We start from the raw sequence: 20,549 nt of genomic DNA on the forward strand, positions 1-20,549 counted from the left end.
TCTCAAGTTATAAGGTGTTTAGGTACATGTGACGTCAAAAGCAGAAAACCTGGAATTTTTCTTTTGCTTTTTATCTTCGTACCTTTAATGTAGATCATCCAACACTTGAATACTAACATCGACAATCATTTGGCCTTATGGTCATTTTTCTCAATGCCTCTGAGAATTTGGTTCTTGGAAGAAGGTAATTCTTAGCACTGCTCCTGGTTTGTATATGTTATTTATTTTGGGACCTGTCTGCCATTGTGGCTGCCTGTCAGAACTTGGCATTATTTAAATGTTTGAGATGGGTGATTGAAGTACTTGAACAGGATCTTCTCACTCAACTGCTGGTGACTGACTAGAGAGTACTTTAAATACAGAATGTGTTCTCCAACTCAACAGCATATTATTAGAAATACATGACATATGGTATGTCCCCCTAACATTTAAATTTTTAGAAAGCAGAAATTTACTATATCATACCCATTATACTGTGAATACTCACATTAACATGAACCACCCCCAACTGTAGGGTATTTATCTTTTTTACACAATGTGCTAAAATGTGTAAATTAATTTATTTCATATAAACTTACATATAAAGTTGCTTCTAACTGGAATTGTTTCTAGACTCAGCCATTAATTGGGGCTGTCACTGGTTTGCTGCCAGATCCACAAATCTACTATATTAAACTTCATTTAAAACTACACAACTTTCTTGATGCCATCGTATTTAATGCTTGAGAGATTGTATTTGTTGGCCATACTTTTATCTAAAAATTAAAATAATTTTTCTGGTTTCAGAGTCTTATTTTGTTAATGTTTGCTCTTGCCCTTTACCTCTCCAAACGCTACTCAGTTTTCTAGGCCAAGCTGAAGAGAATCAGACTCGATGAAATTTTCTTCTATCCCTGTAGCTTCATTCATGGCATTTCGGACATAGTTTATAGCACTCATTTTCTTTTGCCTGTGTGAGTTAGTTGTGAAAATGCCTGCCTTCTGTACTGGCTCCTAGAGAGCTGTGACGATATTTTAGGCAACCTTGTATTTCCCATAACCTTTCACAGTACTTTGCCCTGAGATATTCAGTGTTTGTTGAAATTTTGGGTTTTTTTGTTTGTTTGTTTTGTTTTGGTGTTTGGTTTTTCTAAACTAGACTTAATGAATCAATCAGTAACTTGAGGTTTAAATGAGGACTCGAGCAGTCAGCCATTCTGGTTAAGGCTTTGTCCAGGTTGATGTTCCGATTTCATTATGTATTAACTGTGGGACTACCTCATCTGTAAAATAGGAATGTTGGTAATAGCATTACTCAGCCTCTTAGAGTGGCTGATGAGGATTAATATAGGTAATTTGTTTAAAACATTTATCATGCTGCCTCACATATAGGATACACTCAGTCATTCCAGCTATAATTGTTGTTAAATGCAGTCCGTTGGGCTAGATCCAGCCCTTTGGGGGCCTGTCATGTGGTCTTTATATCTTTTATATATATATATATATATATATCTTTATATATATAATAAATATTCAATAAATAACTTGCTTGAGTTGAATTGATTGATTGACCCTATTTTTATCTTCCGTTACAGCCCACTGTTTGTAACATGGAAGATCGGTCGAGACAAAAGATTGCGTGGATGCATAGGTACTTTTTCTGCCATGAACTTGCATTCAGGACTCAGGGAGTACACACTTACCAGGTGAAGACCAATTTTTGTTACCTCTGCTTCTACATTAAAAAAAACACAAACTTATGAAACTTGAATCTGCTACTTTAACATTCTTGACTCCTTTCACATCAGATTTTTCCTTCTCTTCAGCCATTTGCCTTATGTCTGGTAAAATGTTATTGCTACATATTATCATAATATAAAATATTGTGGTTACGTGTATTCTGCCATAGATGTTTTAAAGTGTCTTCCTTCAAAGGCCAGCTTATTTTGTGTAACTTGAAAATCAGTGCCCAAATGTCAATGGCTTACCAAAATGTATTATTTCCATAGAAACACTGTGTCTTCTCTGTTAGGCTTTTTAAGAATTGTTGATGTCTGTGTCATCTTACACGTGTTGCTACACTTTTATGCACTTTTGCAGTGAAGGGGAGAACCTTGGAAGAAAGGGATGCCACAGCCTGGCAGTGTAATCATTCACATTCACACTTTACCCAGAATTAATTGTAGCTTACTTATTTTGTTTCCTCTAAAACAAGGACAAAGTAATGAATGCCTTATTGCAGTTGTTAAGACTTTGTTTTTAATTTCCGAACTCACAAAAAGCTATCGAGCATGCCATCTGATTTTTTGTTTTTGGTTCAAGTTTAGATTTCTAGCAAATTATGTTCCAAAGTTATTTCAAAAGAAGAAAATTCCTTAAATAATAAGTTATTAGTAAAGGAATTTCCTGTTTTTGTTCATATTTCAGGGTGATTATCTGTTACAGTTTCTATAGTTGTAATATGCACAAGTATCTGTCCAACAAGAAATTGGTCCCTGCTGACTATTGGTAATTGGGGCACGTTGCTTAACCTCCAATAGATAAAGTAGTAATTACAGGATTTTGTTCTATATACTTAATACGGATGTTAGGGAGGTGTTAAGGGAATGAAATAATACTCAGTCACTACTTTGCTTCTGGATTAACATTGCAAATATTCATTATTTTATTTTAAGATTGCATAAATGCGGCTCGTGGACCAGTTAATAAAATGCTGGTAACTGAGTTTAGTATTCTTATATTTGAAGGTGCAGCTCACGGCTACAGGGTTTTCTTAGCTTACAGTGAAGCCTGGAAAGAAAAGCAAAAGCTTGAAGGGTCACCTTCATTTTTTATATTTGCACAGGGTTTAGAATTGAGTGTTTGGATTTGATTAAGAACATATAGGCAGTAAAGGGGTCAAAACACATACCTGGAAATAACTTGAACTTCCTAAAGATAGTGTAAAGGCTAGTCTATGCAAGTTAGATTTTTTTTCCTGACATGAAATACCATGGACTCATTTTGGGACTTCAGCAAATTCTGCCAGTGACTACCTTTTTGGGACAGGTGCATATGAAATTGCTCTTTTAATAGCTAATCAAAGGCAATTTATGACACATTTCCTATAATACGTTGTTATGAGGAACCCTGGTTCCTTGGTTATTGCTTGGAAAAAAAAGGATTCTATGGCCAAATAAATTTGGGGAACACTGGTTAAGCAAATTTAAACAGCTGTGCTCACTGCAGGACTTCTCAGAACCTGTTATGTTGATAGTGTTGTGAATCTCTAAGAGTGAGATCTAGAATGCAGTGTTTCCCAAAGTTCAACTCTTCTGACCACAGAACCCTTTCTTTTTAAAGATTTTTTATTTATTTATTTGACAGAGAGAGAGAGAGCACAAGCAGGGGCGCGTCAGGCAGAGAGAGAAGGAGAGGGAGAAGCAGGTTCCCCGCTGGGCAGAGAGCCTGATGTGGGGCTGGATCCCAGATCCCCAGGAGCCTGGGATCATGACCTGAGCCGAAGGCAGCTGCTTAACTGACAGAACCACCCAGGCACCCCAGAACCTTTTTAACCTACCACCCCATTCATTGTCTTAGGCCATTAGTATCCCAAGGAACACATTTTCAGAAATATAAGTCTGCCATAAAATTTCCATTTTTCTTTATAGTTGGGGAGTATAAGTGGTTAGTGCAGAAATCCTTTGTACTTTCTAATGAAATTGTGGCAGAAATTCCAGTATCAAATGTTATATACTTTAGAAATCCTTAGTGGTAGTGCCTATAGTAGCAGTTGGGTTTTGCTTTCACTGATAAGAAGGGATGAAAATATTCAACTTTTCCACACTTGGAGATCTGTCTTCTAGGGGTATTACCAGAGGAATTGTAGTGTGTTTTTCTGACAATAATGTGATTCTGAATGAATCAGTCAAATAGCTCAGCTTAGAAATTTGCCTACATTTGTATACGTGGTTACCCTCATTGTAGTCTATAGCTCTTCCTATTTATTTTTCACCTTTTTTCTCATGTTTTTATACAACTTCCTGAAATAGTGTATAACACACTAGATACGTGTGTGTGTGCGTGTGTGTGTGTGTGTGTGTGTGTGTGTATGTATATGTATGTATACACATGTACATACCCGGTCTTTTCATTTCTGTTTGGCCTGATTCCTTTTGCTTACATGACAATAAGAATGAAGTTATTTGGAAGTGATGAACAAAAGAAAACACGTCTTAAAATATACAATTGCTCTTTTTTTCTAGATTCGTCTTAGAGTTAAAACTGTGGGGTCAACTTCAGAAAAGTTGCAACATAATGCCTTTCAGTCCAATAGGGGGGCACTTACCATTTCTACAAAACTGCTGTTGATAGTGTTATTATTAATAGCTGCCCTTTTTTAAGTCTTGCTACATATTGATACTGCAGAGGAGCTTTATATGCATGCTACTCAAAACTCTTAGGTATCAATACCACATTTTAAAAATGAGGAAACCAAGGTTTACAGAATTTAAATAATTTATCCCCTCACACATCTAGTAAGCAGTAGAACCAAGATTCAAACCTAGGGCATCTGACTGCAAAGTCCAAGCTCTTAACTGAGACATTTGAGATAAGACAAAATCAATTTTTCTGAGAAATTATGTTTTGCAGCTTTGTCCTGAAAATAATGAACTTGAAAGAGATACTACAAATTCTGTAAATCATGGGTCAGTAATTTGTCACAATTGAAATTTTGGAACATTATTTTAAATTCCAGAAAATCCACAGATGGGATTATAAGAAGTATATAATACAGGGTTGTATAGACCAGTCAGAAGAAAACTGACTTGGATTAATACTGAAGAAAGGGACAGTGTTTATTACAAAAATATACTTTGGTATGATAAGAAATTGTATTCTCTGGCACACGTAAATAATGGACTAGACCTTGAGAAGAACACAATTTTTTTAAATGTGACAGTTGGGGATTCTTGGAGTTGGTTCTTCAATCTTAAAAACCCATAAATCACAAAATTTACAAATGGAATCAAATGAAAACAAAAAAGTAAACTGTGAAATTGAAGACTCACCAGGTAGAGAGGTGTTTTTAAAACAATTAGAATATCTGGTTTTTCACTGTCTTCATCTGTGACTAGCTAGACTGTTGTTTTCAGAATATTACTCAGATATATCCTTGTTTATTGTGAAATATACATAACATGAAATTTACCATTTTAACCAATTTTAAGTGTGCAGTTTTGTACATTGATGTGCAACCATCACCACCATTCACATCCAAAACATGTTCATCTTTCCCAACTGAAACTCTGTACCCACTAAACACTAACTCCCCATTGCTGCCCTCCCACCCCCTGGCAACCATCATTCTACTTGCTGTCTCTGAACATGACTCTTTTACATACCTCATATAAGTGAAATCATACGGTATTTGTCCTTTTGTGATAGTCTTATTTGGTCTAGCATATTATCTTCAAGATTTACCCATGTGGTAGCATGTGTTAGAATATCCTTCCCTGGGAGTAAGTCGGAGCGGGAGACGAACCATGAGAGACGATGGACTCCGAGAAACAAACTGAGGGTTCTAGAGGGGAGGGGGCTGGGGGGATGGGTTAGCCTGGTGATGGGTATTAAAGAGGGCACGTTCTGCGTGGAGCACTGGGTGTTATGCACAAACAATGAATCATGGAACACTACATCAAAAACTAATGATGTATGGTGATTAACATAACAATAACAAAATAAAAAATAAAAAAAGAATATCCTTCCCTTTTAAAAGGCTGAGTAATATTTCATTATATGTATCTACCACATTTTGTTTATCCATTCATCTGTCTGTGGACATTTGGGTGACTTCAACCTCTTGGCTATTGTAAATAATGCTGCTGTGAACATGGGCATACAATTACCCGGTTGAGTAGCCTCCCCTTTTTTTTTTCACTATTTAAAAGCTAACCATTTTATACAAGACAATGATCCAGTTTGTTTATGGTCCCTTAATCTCTAAAACCTAAATCTAAAAAGTGACCAGGTCCTTTTTAAATGAAATGCCTATCGTAGATTACGTTTTTATTTATAAACATGCAGTTTTAAAATTCAGACACTTGTCATAGTCAAGTTTTATGTTCTCCTAATTGAAACTTTGATTTTAGGCTGAACTAAAACCTTATAAATAGGCTGACTTCCTCCCACTTGTAAAAATGCATAATTTCTATGTCTGTAGCAGAAAGACTTTGTGAGAATTATAACGTGGAACTATGAAAGGACTATTCCTTCCTTGTCCTTGGAGACTCTGGGTAAAAGCAGGAAAGATTAGAGCAAATAAGAAGCAGGGTGGAGCGCTCAGAATTACTGATAGAAGTTTATCCATGGTGACATGTTCAAGTTCACAAATGACTATATTTATTAGTGGTCAGAGCTTCCAAGTAGAAATATTCTTTGTCCCATTGAAGAACAATGTCTAGTATTTGTCAAGCTCCTTGCATTTATGGCTGTTACATGTTAGAAAGCCGAGGCAAACTTATTTCCTTTCTCTTAGTACTTAGAGTATATACTTCTATAGGAAGAGAATCACGACTCACATAGATGAACACAGACGTCTCAGACAAAGAAGATTCCTTAAAATTTTGGTCATTAAGGTGCCTGGCAAAGTGTAGATCTGATTCTTTATGTAAATTCAAGTTGGTAATTCTTCTAAAACATATAAATGAATAATAGAGGTGTTCTTATTTTGTAAAACAAATGTGGTCTGTCATCAAGCTTAAAAGACTTTCTTTTCTTCTCATTTACTTTGTTGGACTTACACCTCTCAGCAGTGAAATAATTATGCAGGTGCGTGGGCAGCGTCTGGAGCTTGATTCTGAGCTATGCCACTTTGTTGCATTACTTAATTCTGAAAAATTAGCAATGGAAGTTTGTTCCTTTCTAAGGAACAGAGGGACCACATTAAAGGTGATGTGTTTTGTTTTGGAGTTTGTTTTGTGTGAGTGAGGGGTGTCACCGTGTGTGTGTGTGTGTGAGAGAGAGAGAGAGAGAGAGAGAGAGAGAGAGAGAGAGAGAAAAAACAATTGTTTCCCTGTTATAAATGTTCATTTTCTATTAGGATTTTTGAGCTATTAGAAATAGCTGACAGACCTACTTTATTCCTTTCAAAGGCCCTGGCTAGATTGGGTTCTTCTGGGTGACTAGCTTTGTTGTGAACCAAATTCGCTTTGATATTTAGTATTATAATCTGTCATTTTTCTAAGGCAGTATGAGGCTAAAACCATTGTAAGCAGCATAATTATATTTTTCCCTCTCAGAGTGGACTATTTTGTGATCATTGTTATTCTTGATTATTTTAGGTAACTGGACTTGGCTCATTGAGAATAATTGGTTTAAACAAGCCCCCCTCCACTCCTCATTTAATATTAGTGCTCATGGTAGCATCACCCAGATCGATTTTTCTCATGAAAAAAAGCTGTACATGAGTCACTTCTAAGTACACTATTGTCATAGAGGCTCATTCTGGAGGTGCTCAGGCCAGACTATTTTTGGCAAGAGTCCACCGCAAGACTCCTGGCTAAAATGTACTTTTTGGAGAAATAAATTAGATGTATCAAAAACAATATGCAAAATTAATTAGCTTAATTTACAGTCTACATTTTGTTGCCTTTTTACAAAAGGCGCATTGGCCTGACTTCTAAAACTTGTACGTAATTTGTTAGTTTCAGTGTCTAAGTTACCAAATGAGAAATTGTTTCTCAGATCACATTACGCATTTAATTTAAGGTGTAGTTTGGAACCTAGATCGTTATATACCCTCTACTCAAAATTATTCATAAGGTAGCATGACTAAATATAATCTGTGGAAATCTGGAAGCCTCTTCTTAGCCAGTAGTTTAATGCACTCTTTCACTGTTCCATGGTTGTGCTAAATATACAGAGATGTGACCAAAAAATGGCCAGCAGAATGTGGAAGGAGAAACTAAAGAGTAAGACCATTCCCAGTGTGGGTAGTGGCTCCTGAATTAGAACTATCTGGATTCACAAAGCACCTACTACCACAGAAATTAAGTGTAGTGAGTATGTCAGACTCCAGTTCCTTATCACATCTTTCAGATCTTCAGATCTCTAGTAGGAATCCCTGTGTTCAGCTTGAAGGGCCACAGGCACAATGCCTTTGAGTAGAAAAGCAGAAAAGGCCATCTGTAAAAAGGTGAAGGTGCAAGAGAAGCTGAAAATGGACTTTTGCAATGTCAGAGCTCTGGGTTCTTGCATTTCATAAGAAGAGGGTAAACTACAAGAAATTGACCCTATTCTTACATCTATAAGCTTTATTGCTTTGCCCCTGGGAGGCTGCTATTTCTCCTTTAATCATGTTTAAACAGTTCATCCTGCAAATCCGGTCTAAATTTTGCCTTAGGAATTTATAATATAGTAGGAGAGGTAAGTTATATAAATAATTATGGTCCTAGATAGAAAGTGATTTTTGATAGAGTCAGAAGTGGCACTGGATGAACAGATACTCTACATCTGTAATAAAAGTAGAACTGTTTATATAAACTGTTTATATAAAAAAGTAGAACTATTTAAAGCAATTTATGAAATTATTTCATTTGGCCCATCCCTTGTCCACTTTGAGTAAAAGCAAAACACTTCATACCATTTTTTGGTTTGTTTTTATTCTATATGGACAAAAAGTCCCAGATTCCAGGGATGTGTATCAATTGTTAATATCAAAGCACCACATACAAGGTATTGCATTTTTTGAGAGATTAATAACACATATTTTGAAGGGAAAAATGAACTTACTATGGAAAAAATTAAAACCTCAGAAATAGAGCACTTTTAAAAGAGAGTGTGTGCACACACACAGTTCACCAAAGAGCAACTAGATCCAGTTGGGTTATAGCCCTGATGCTTGGCAAATGAAGAAAATGAAAAGTTAATAGTTTAGATTCTATTTCTCTCTTGTCCCATGAAAATGAATTCATATTTTGTTTCAGTACAGTAAATTGATATCTACCTCCTTTCCTGAGAATCATTGCTTGAGATATTCTTCATTTTTTTCAGATGAAAGACTGAAGTGGTGAAGATAAATTAGAACACAAATATTGTATGAAATCATTATTATATTAGGTGTGGTCTAAAATCTACTGAGGCATTTAACAATATATTTACTTTTGTCCGAATATTTACAAAATAAATATTGAGTCTACTTATAAGTATCTAAAGTATTTGAATTGTGAGAACCTGAATGAACGAGAGAAGAGATTTGTATCTTAGTGGCCTGGAAGAATGAGATGCTTACACCAATAAATTCTCAAGGTGATGATTTCCATCTAGAGTAGCATACAAATAATATGTTACCATTTCTAGGGGACAATGTTGCTAGTAACTTGAGTACTTTAAAATAATTGCATGTTGAGGCATTGTGCAGCAAATAATACTCAATTTTTAGTTCCTATTTTATAAGCATGAGAAAATACTTTTTCAAAGATTTCCTTAAAAGGCAAAGAAACAAAGCCCTCTTCCATATTCCTTGCCCTTCGCTCGAACTTTAAACTACCTCAGATTTGGATATCCAAAATAGTAGCCTTTGGGAAACTTTCCTTTTCATCATTGATAACAATTTTGTGTTCTTTAAAGGCTAACCACTTATTGTTAGCCCTCTATCTCGTGTCATAGATACATTTGTTGTAGAAACAACTTCCAGATTTTTTTTTTTTACATTCTCTCACTTTTTAAATAAAGAACGAATATTCAATATAAAAGTCTTGTCCTAAAGAGCTACCTTATCTGGGCTGCTTCTTTACAAAAGAAATTTAAGAACCCATACTATATAATAAAATAGGCATGGACAAATGGTAACTTTTTAAAAAGTTCTATTGGAACAAGAGTTTCATGGTGCGAAATCGTATTTAATACATTCTATTGAGAATGAAGCTCTAATTATTAGTATCAACTTTGCATTTTCCACATGTTTAAAATTTAAAAGTGAAGAAAATGCAGTAGAGTCATGCAAGAATAGATTTACGATTTGTCTCATGTTCAGAAAGCTCATTTTTATTTGTACTTTTTACCTCAGCTCACAAAATTATCTTGTAAATAAATATATTGTAACTATAGGCTTCATCATTCAAATTAGATCAGCATGATATTATCCCCATTTTTAACCCTCATTTTTATTTTTTATTTATTTATTTGACAGAGAAACAGCAAGAGAGAGCGAGCACAAGCAGGGGGGAGTGGGAGAGGGAGAAGCAGGCTCCCCGCTGAGCAGGGAGCCCGATGTGGGGCTCGATCCCAGGACCTTGGGACCATGACCTGAGCCGAAGGCAGACGCTTAACGACTAAGCCACCCAGGCGCCCCTCATTTTTAAATTTATATGTTGATATGCCAACTTTTGTGTCCTTTCTAGTGGTGACAGAAGAGATTAGAAGAAGCCATAAAAATAAATTTGTCAGAAGCTTTAATTAAAGGGATTGCCCAGAACTCAACTTCCTGTTGCTATACCCAGCTACTTTCAGAACTGCTTTATATGGTCCACAAAGCTAACTTAAAAGGTCCCAACTATTGCTACTTCCCTGAGGATAGGAGGAAAGAGAGTCTCTTTTAAATTCCTCAGGCTGCTGGGTGATGTATGGAAGTGTTGAATCACTCTCTTATTGTACACCTGAAACTAATATAACACTAGGTTAACTATACTGGAATTAAAAGAAGAACTTAAAAAAAAATAACTTCTTCAGGTTCCTTTAAACCGAAGCCATTCTTCTAAGATGACCTTCTGTTGCTCCCTAGCTAAGGGGGGTTGATTTGCTTACCTAGGTTGGGAGAAGTCTGCTACGCCTTGGAAATAAGCGGAGCAGTTGTTGCATATAAGAGCAGTAAATAACCACATGCGGTGGCTGGTTAGACTTACACTGCTAATGAGGTTGTGAGTTCAATCCCCATTTGGGCCAGCTTTGTTTAGCTGAACACAGACTGCACCCACTTACAAGGGGGCTCAGACAAGAGCATGTGGATGACTCCGTACCACACCCAAAACTTCAGCCTCGTCTCGGCAATAGGAAACATGCTACATTTGGAATACCCAACACTGAGCTTTCTCCCAAATAGTTAATTCTACCCCAGTAGCCACAGTGGGCATGAACACAACCCTTGGCATGACTGAATTCTCCTCAGTTACTGTTAATCCTTATGCCTGAGACAAGAAGTCCCCCTCTGTCTCTGTCTTGCCTAGAGTAAAAACCAAAGTCGTTCCAAAAGCTCTATTTCAATTAGAGTGAAGTTAATGCCTTACTAGTGTCATCACCCTCTGTCTGCCCCTGCCTCTCCCCCATCTCCTATTCTCATCCTTCTCGGGTTTTTTTTTAAGATTTTATTTATTTATTTGAAAGAGAGAGAAAGAGCATGAGTGGGGGAGGGGCAGAGGGTGAGGGAGAAGCAGACTCCCCACTGAGCAGGGAGCCTGATGTGGGGCTCGATCCCAGGAACCCTGGATCATTACCTGAGCTGAAGGCAGACGCTTAAGCGACTGAGCCACCCAGGCGCCCCTACTCCCATCCTTCTTAAGAAGCACGGCCTTTAAGGACCTACCCTCACACTCCAGCCATGCAGTTATTCACCACTTTCCAAATTACACGTCTTTCATGTCTCTCTGGCTTTGAACTTTTTTTTCCTCTGCCAACCATCTCTACCCAGTCAACTCCTACCCATCCTTCAAGATGCAACTTGCTCATTACTTCTTCTATGAAATTTCCTTGACACTCCCACAGGAAAGTTGGTCAGTCTCTGTGTTCACTCAGCACTTTGTTCAGGCCTCTGTGATAACACTTGACACACTGGTTTGTAATGATTAACCTTACACGTTTGTCTCCCCCTTTTGAAATTGTCCTCAGCAGTAGTTTACCAAGCCACAGCAAGGCAAATAAATAGAAAACAGTCTCATCACTTCATAGCAACTTGATCCCGATGACCATTTCTGCTCTTTTCCTTTCTGTCTGCTTCTGTCAGCTTACATTCTGTCACCTTTCCCTGCTGCCACTGTACTTGAGCTATTAGAAGTTTCTGATTCTGACTGGTAGTGAGAGGGATAGTTTAAGGCCAGTTGGAGTTAGACTGATCCAGGGGACAGGGGTCCTTATCTGGAACACTTTTGAAAGCAAGTTAACATAAGGTTGATCTCTTGGGATAGGTTCTAGAAGTGACTGAAGAAGCACAGGCTTGAAGGAATCCTTACAAGCCATCTAGTCCAGCCTTTATCAGCTACTTGTATCTCTCTTAAAATCTCCTAAGAAATGGGCATCTAGCTTCTCTCTGAATATCTCCATTGACTTGGAACTCACTACTAGTTAAGTAAACCATTTCCTTTTCAAACACCTCTAAACCCAGTGCCCCAACTCCAGTTGCCACATCACTTTAGTTGAAGCGCCAGAAGTCAAAGATTGCCTGTATTTAGCACTTTATTCTTTATAGAAAACCACACTAACCAGCAGTGGTTAAACTTACCCTCTGAGTAATGTCTGAGCTTTTAGAAGTTGGGGAGTGGTAAGATACATAGCTTTACAACTGACTCCCATCCGCCCACCCATAACAATTTTAACTGCCCCCCCTATTATTGAAACCTTTGAAGCTGCTGCCGCCACAGCTTCTCCCACTGCCTACATTAGACTTCTGGAATTGGCTGGGCCAGAGATTCCATAGATTCCAAGATAGAACAGGTACTAGATCTTTTAGTAGTGCCCAACAATCCCTAGTACAAAGTTGGAACTAGAGTTAGAACACAGGTCTTCTGACATTGCCTGGGACTGTCACCACAATTTTCACCACAGAAGGCCTCTATAAAAGTAGGAAAATATATTTATATTTGTTTCATGTTAAGAAGCACACCGTTCCAAGGCACCCTGAAATAGAACAATCATTTTGTAACAAAGTCTCAACACCCAAGTTATCTGCCTTGTGTCAAGTTTTTGGCATATTTCCATAAGAGCTGTTCAACCAAAACTATAGGAGTGACAATCTGTGAGACAAGCCCGAAGCAAAACCCAAAGCAAATATATATACGTACACACATATACACACAGATAAGGATGTATGACGTTTATTCTTAGATTTCCCTTTTCCTCAAACATGGCTTCCAACATACTACTAGTTAAATTTCCTAATCACAGTAATCACTAATAACTTCTCTTTGTTTGTCTTGGACCCATCCGAAGTATTTTATGTAAGTTACCTCATTTCATCTTGCCAATTATATGTGATGTTGACGGTATTTCACTTATTTTACAGCTAGTGTAAAACAGGACTTAGGTTAAGTCACTTGCTGAATCACAGTTAATACGTGACTGTACCTGAATTTGAACCTGATTCTATCTGGCTCTGAAGTCTGTGTTCGCAGCCACTGTGTATACTGCTCTCTCCTCCAGTGACATCGCTCCCTCTTCTGTGAAAGCTTCTAACAGCTATTTGTTCTCCTAACTCAACCAGCATCCCTTGGTCTCCATTCACAGGAAAAACACACACACACACTGAGTAACTCTTCTCTTCATGCAGGGACTCGGTTACTCAACTCAGTAGTCCCAAATCCCTCACACCTGCAGTCCCTAGGTTCCAATCTTTACTCAACTTCTCCTGGATCCTCTTTCCTTTTAGAATGCTGCGGCACGCCGTCTCCCTCATATGCCCTTTTTTTTCACAGCTATCCCCTTGGTCCAGGTTGGTGTTCTGAACCCCCTCAGTCCCCTCAGAACGGATCATCTCCTCAGGGACACCCCTCCCCCCAAGCTTTGAATTGCTTTGTGCCACATCTGCATCTCATCCCAGCAATTTACATGGGATACAAGTTCAGCCTTCAGGTTTTTATTTGGGTACAAGCCGCCGAAATCTACTCTGACTTTTGCAAGGGCTTAGGCATGGCTTCCCCATAAAGGGTCTGTAGATAAAAGCCCCAGCTCTGCTCTTCTCTACACCTGGTGAAAAGGGGAGGCATTTCAGGGGTAAGAAGTTAGTGCGTTCCTTAGAAATTATAATTAAGGAAACAGATTCCAAATTTCCAAGTAATTTAGATCAAATTTATTGCTTTAGTTTTCATTTTTGCAAGCTGACGTTCCTTGGGGCAACTTACCATAAAACAAGAAACAGCTATATAAACGGAGGACAAATATATCCATGACTGACATGTTTCTCGTAGAGATGAAAAAGGAATTTTAAGAAGGCACTAGATGTATTTGGACATGGATTATGTCTGTTGCACCATGCTTACATTTCTTAAAATCAGAAGGTTTTTTTTAAAATAAAAATAAAAAACTATCCGGATTGTCCCTCTTTCCGATTGCATTTGGGATTTGGGGATCTGAGTATTTGAAAAGCAAGAGAGATTTTTTAAATGTATTTTTTAAAATTGTATACAGGTCTTTTATGTGCACATTATCTTTTTCAACTTTGAGGTAAACAGTAATGAAAAGTAGAACCTTGGGCATTGTATATTGTTTTTGCCCTCGATCCATTTTAAAACTTCTTTATCTGAAACAAATAGCACATCATCAAAAGTCTGTTTTCAGGATAGAGGCATTTCCAAGTCTGACGGGAAAATACCTTTCCATTTTTTTTAATTCATATTCTGCCTGTTAATTATTATAAAATGAATGGCAGCGTTGCTGGATACATTGTCCATACCTCATGTCTCCTAATAGGATTTCCAAGAATGTTGCCAGCACATGAAGTTGTCATTTCACATATTCAAGCCCCACATACCAGAGACTCATCGTGGCAACAGGGCAAATTAATGATGCCGTGAAAGAGAAACTAGCAAACGGCTAGAGATGCCTGCCAAGGAGTCAGTCACATTTGGAGTCTCTGGGATGTCAGAGAGACTAACCGATGCACCCCAGCGTCATTTGTAGGCTTGTGTCAGAGGCCAGAGAGGTGAGAGGAAAGGGTGACGAGGCCTGGGAGAGCAGACATTCTGCCAACTCGTCAAATGTCAGAGTTGATCGCTGCCGTTCTGTCTCTTGCCTAAGGTGTATCCCATTATAAGTTCGAGACTGAGAAAACCTTCCAGAAAGAACATTTTAGATTTCCCAGGCAAATAATTTAGTAAATGCTCATGGCTCTCCAGTGTCACACAGCAGTGTTCTTCTCTTTCCCAAAGGATCAGCCCAGGGTTTTCCCCAAGCCCCCCATTGTTCCTGCTTCTTCCTTTGTGTGCTCATTACATATGGCTGGTACCTCTGTTACAGCACTTTATTTACCTTGCCTTGCAGCGTGCTTAATTCTGCACATGATTCTCTCCCTTACTTAGGCTAGTAGTCCCTTAAGGACCTGAGCTAAATTTTTCACACCTTTGCATCCCTTAAGTAGCTGTGGGTGATTAGGCATTGATCAAAATAAATGTTTGAATAAGAGAGTGAGGTCCCTTAGTATACCACCGTACTTGTGTACTAGGGGGGTAAGGTAATTCAAGTATTAGGAGCCACGGCCTATGGAAGGGAAGTGAGAAATGAAGGTAACAGATCTCTGGACAGGTAAATCATAGGAAAATAACATTAATTTGCAGAAGCGATTTACTTTCATTTGGAGGAAACTAGACATAACCTAAGGTGAGACATATCTGTATTGTTTTCTATTTATAATTTTAGATCAAGGAACTTTTTGCTGTATAACTGCATCAGCTGTCATCTGACAAAGGATGGGAACACTTCATTCTTATGAGAGGTTTTAGGTAGACAAAATGTTTAAGATATTCTAGTTGTAGCTGTTAAGGTCTGCTACCAAAAAAATGGGGACGCCTGGGTGGCTCAGTTGGTTGAGTGACTGCCTTCGGCTCAGGTCATGATCCCAGGGTCCCGGGATCGAGTCCCGCATCGGGCTCCCTGCTCAGTGGGGAGCCTGCTTCTCCCTCTGCCTGCTTTGTCTGCCTCTCCCCCTGCTTGTGCTCTCTCTCTCTCTCTCTCTCTCTCTCTCTCTCTCTCTCTCACAAATAAATAAAATCTTCAAAAAAAATGAAACCATGAGATGTTTAAAATATGGTCCCACGGGGGTGCCTGGTTGGTTCAGTCAGGTGAGCGTTCGATTCTTGGTTTTGGCTCAGGTCGTGATCTCAGAGTAGTGGAATCGAACCCCTTGTTGGGCTCCCCAGTCCCTCTGCCCCTTCCCCTTCTCTCTCTCGCTGTCTCTCTCTCTCTCTCTCTCTCTGAAGTTGATAAATAAAACTTTTTTAAAAAAAGTGCTCCCACAGAAAAACTTATACACGCTCATTCTACAGATGAGATTAAGGAGAACCAGTAAGCCTAAGATCCCGTGTATTACTTGTAGCGCACAGTTGCAGCTTACAAGCATCTGGTGCCATAAGGCTGTTTATTGGAATTGTTTCAAGGACACTTTATTCACAGTGTACTGGTGTCCACGTATTTCTTTCTTTCTCTCTTTCTTTCCTTCTTTCCTTCTTTCCTATCTTTCTATCTTTCTTTCTTTCTTCTTTCTCTTTCTCTCTCTCTCTTTCTTTTTTTTTTCTCCTTATAAGAGAGAGATGGCCATTTCTGTGAAGTTTTATAGCTCCTAGTCTTAAAAAGGTCGGGTGAGTGGGTGATGGTTTGTTAGAAATGAAATGAAATGTGATGGCTGAACAACTTGGGTGAGGGGGGCCAGAGTTTCAGGTAAGCAATCCCTGATCATGTCTTCACGTTGTGCCATTTATTAATATCTAGTGAATTATCCTTAATGATTCTGTTAATGAAACCATGTAGAGAGGCTGTATTTGACATAGAAATAAAACTTAAATTCAACAAACAAAACAGGACCTCACCCCCTTTCCCCAGGGAAGAATCTTTGGGCTGGGGATTGTGATGACGTTTGGGATCATTATATTTAGCAAGTTTGAAAAAGGCCTTTTGAGGGGCGCCTGGGTGGCTCAGTCAGTGAAGCGTCTGCCTTCAGCTCAGGTCATGATCCCCGGGTCCTGCCATGGAGCCCTGTATCCTGTCAGGCTCCCTGCTCAGCGGGGAGTCTGCTTCTCCCTCTGCCCCTCCCCCCACTCGTGCTCGCACGCGCCCGTGCGCACGCTTCTCTCTCTCTCAAATAATAAACTCCTTTTTTTAAAAAAAGTCCTTTTGAGAGATGCGGCCTCTATCTTGTCCTCAGTTATCAACTGTGGGAATATTCGCTTCTGAATAGATCCCACCCTATTCTGAGCCTGACTTTCCTTGTGTTTCCCCAGGCCATACATACTATGCGATGACTGTGTAATGAGTAAACCCTTTGGGGATTAAGCAGACTAGTCAATATAATAAAGCTCAGTTGCGGCGGGCGGCGCGGCAGGGGAGAAGTGCTGTTGATATGCATTTGATAGGAATGTGTTAATTTCCACCAAACATCTGGTTTCAAACAAAAGTTGTGAATGTAGGACATCTGAGGGGGTTAGAGAAGGAGAAGGGATTTACTGTGCTTAACAATTGCCAGTGGTTAGGCCACTTCCAAGTTGTGATTTTGTCAGACTTGGAAATTAAGTGGGATCAAATCTACTCGGCCCTTCCGTGGGAGAAGATCCAGATCCAGCTGCAGCAGGATGCAGTTACTAATTGAGAACTAAAGCTCTACCCAGTGTCTCCTAGCTAGTTTTCATTAATATGCTTAATATTGCCCTTTTTATATTCCGGGTTAAAAAAAAAAAAGACTGTCTTTGTGGTTTATTGGCTGAACTTATTCAGCTGAATCTACTGTAAAAGGGCTTTCTTCATGGCCATTATTTTACTACAGATTTCAGTGTTCTTGCTGTTCTACTTCTTTTCTTAATAAGGTAATTCAAACTTAGAATAGTTACTGTAGTTTCAAAGCTTGATTGAAAGATGCATTCAGTATTTTCTCTAAATAAGCAGCAATTATAACAACACAGCTGTAGTTAAAGATAGAATTTATTATAAATCCTGACAGTCGTGCTTCTCAATTACATCAGGCTGAAATAAGGTCTGTTCAGTTGAATTCTACATTTATTGAGCACATAACTCTGAGCAAGGTACTGTATTAGGTTGTGGAGGTACAGAGACAAATAATACATGGTATCTTGGCCCAGTGAGTGTTTAGTCTTGTAAGAGATGATGGGACGCGTGCACAAAAGAACGACAAAGAACATAGTAAGTGCTACATTTGATTTATAAACAATACTGCTGGAAGCGAGAGAAACCAGCTCTGGTCGCATATGCTGGGGGAAAGTTTCACGGAAGAACTGACATTTAAGCTGAATCTCTGTGGACATTTAAGACTCAATTTCAACATTCAAAAGTGAGGATGTGAAGAAGGTATGCACGCTGTGTCCAAAAAGCTTTCTAAGCCAAATACAAGGAGACAGAACAGCGCATGCTGTTCAGGGGAGAACTGTAACCCTGTGTGGCTTGAGCTCTAGTGAGGACAGTGGGAGGTAAAATGGTAGACAGGGGCTGGAGTTTTTATTCTCAAGGCATCGAATTTGTGTTGAAAGATTTTCAGCGGAGAAGTCATGTCGCTCAGGGATGACTCTGGCTGCTTATATATGGGATGGGATGGTAAGGGTAGGGATGAGAGATTAGTTAGGAGGCTAATTTTAAATATTCCAAATGAGAGACACTACAGATGTGAATTCGATTAGTAGCAGGAAGGATGTAAGGAGACACAGAACAGAGAGGGGAGACTGTGTGTGGGGAGGGAGGTAAAGGGACGAGTTAAAGACAGGTCCAAAGGTTCCTTCTTCCATGATGAGGAGATGACACTGCTGATGGGCAGCCTGGGAAGAGGCACACGTTTGGCACATTGCTTGCTTGTAAAGGAGTCATTTTTAGCGTCAAAGTGATTTGGACCTTAATCTTGAGGTCCCTTTTTTTTGTTTCTCAATTTGATCGTGGAGGATCTTTTTAAATTAAGAATGTATTGAACATTGCTTCCTTTCAGGACACAGTAGTGACCAAAGAGCATATGATTTAATATAGTATTACATGATATAGTATTATTTAATATATTATCTTATGTAAACATCTAATAAAGACAGTGGAGGAGCAAGACCCAAATAGCATTGTTTTCTTTTGCCCCGTGCCACCAAGCAAAGCTTAGACAATAAAAGATCGTTTTTTATAGGGCTACCCCTTGCTTGGAGGGAACACTGATGTTATAACATTTGTGAAAGTACAGCCGAACCCTCAAAATTCCTCTTTGTAACCAAATATACATTTTGTGGATGAGAAAGCTATAAAGAAATAAATGTTTGTAAACACTGGGCGGTTGTTATGGAATTTAAATATCTGTACTTATTACCTAAGAATGTCTGGGTTTCAAGGCTGAATTAAAATAGATTCCAGGCTTCCTTAAAGGTAAACAGCACATCTGTTGATTTGTCTAGGACAATGGAAACTGACTGATTTTTGTATTATGATACAAGTCAGCATCTTCTCTTCCATCTATTTAGCAATACTTTTGGGTAATCACTTCTCCTTTGGGGAACTTTCCAGATGTTTTGTGAATATGATTCCAATTTAGGAGAGTTGTTTTTATATCGTCGCTGAGTGATGTTCTAACTCTGAAACTCTTACTTAGACTGGTGTAATTCTAGCCAAGGGGTCCTCTGAAATGTGTGTAGGAGTGCCCTGTGACGCTTGAGCTTTCTTGACTTGCCTAGATTCTCAGAGCTGCCTGTGGGGGCAGTTTCCTGGAGTAAAAAAATCCAGCCCCTCTTGCCGTAATTTCCATTAACAAAGAAAATAACATTCCCAGGTATCAGCAGGGGTCACTACATTTGGAGCAATGTTCATATAGGGCAGTAAAAATGAACAGCTAGTACCACGAGATGATTTAAATGCTTCCCTGGGCAGGGGGGGGGAAGCTCCCCTAGGTACTGATGTCCACTTGTCTTTTCCAAAAGGAAGAGAAGCTCTGAAATTCAGTGAAAAGGACAGGGTGGTTGCTGTTGTAGACATAGTCAAAAAAAGTGTTTTGTTTTGTTTTTTTTTTCAAATAAAAGATCACAAACTTTTAAAAAAAATGTTAATGCATTACAATAGTCTGGCATTAAGTAGTGAATTTGTATTATGACTACATTTGTTTCTTAATATTTATTTAGAAAATTCATAGTCTGTGCTTGGTTTTATCCAGGTATGGATTATGCCATTTATGATCTTCCACAGAAAAGCCCTCCCAAGCCAGAGCCACCCCAAGCTGCCTCACCCTGCCCAGCAGTTGGTCTGTGCCCTGTGTTTGCCAACTACCTTAAATATTTGCCCAAACCACGCATAATTTTAAAAGTAAAATTTCTCATTTTAAATGAGTCACAAGCTTATGGTGTCCAGTCGTAGATCATTTTTGGACTGTGGACCCTCTTACTCCTCTCAATTAACACCAATGATAGAGATGTCACAGCTGATCAATCCAGTAGATGAAGAGAGACCTGTGTTGTAAAACGGAGTACAGACTTTCTTGCCCAAAACCATTTTACGGATTTCTTTCCCCTATAAAATTTACCGGCTAGCATTTCACTTTGGAACATTGACCTATGATTATTTTATTCAGCATTCTTGTGGGATCCCTATCAATTTTAGTGTCCCAAATTTTCTTAAGCAAACACATTTGGTGGTTCTGGTATTTTCAAGGT

The 20,549-nt window shown here is 38.7% G+C and overlaps 1 protein-coding gene across 1 annotated transcript in view; it reads left to right on the top strand.

Moving 5' to 3' along the window:
- The window catches only part of AMMECR1 (AMMECR nuclear protein 1), a 110,690-nt gene that overhangs the window by 49,497 nt on the left and 40,644 nt on the right, over positions 1-20,549 (top strand). Inside the window, exon 2 of the mRNA XM_028096026.2 lies at positions 1,575-1,685. Within this exon, the coding sequence (XP_027951827.1) occupies positions 1,575-1,685 (111 nt within the window). The remainder of the gene's footprint in view (positions 1-1,574; positions 1,686-20,549) is intronic.

The sequence above is a fragment of the Eumetopias jubatus genome, unplaced genomic scaffold, assembly GCF_037043125.1.
Source record: "Eumetopias jubatus isolate StellerSeaLion01/CBP00866 unplaced genomic scaffold, mEumJub1_p1.0 scaffold_11, whole genome shotgun sequence".
NCBI classification, from domain to species: domain Eukaryota; kingdom Metazoa; phylum Chordata; class Mammalia; order Carnivora; family Otariidae; genus Eumetopias; species Eumetopias jubatus.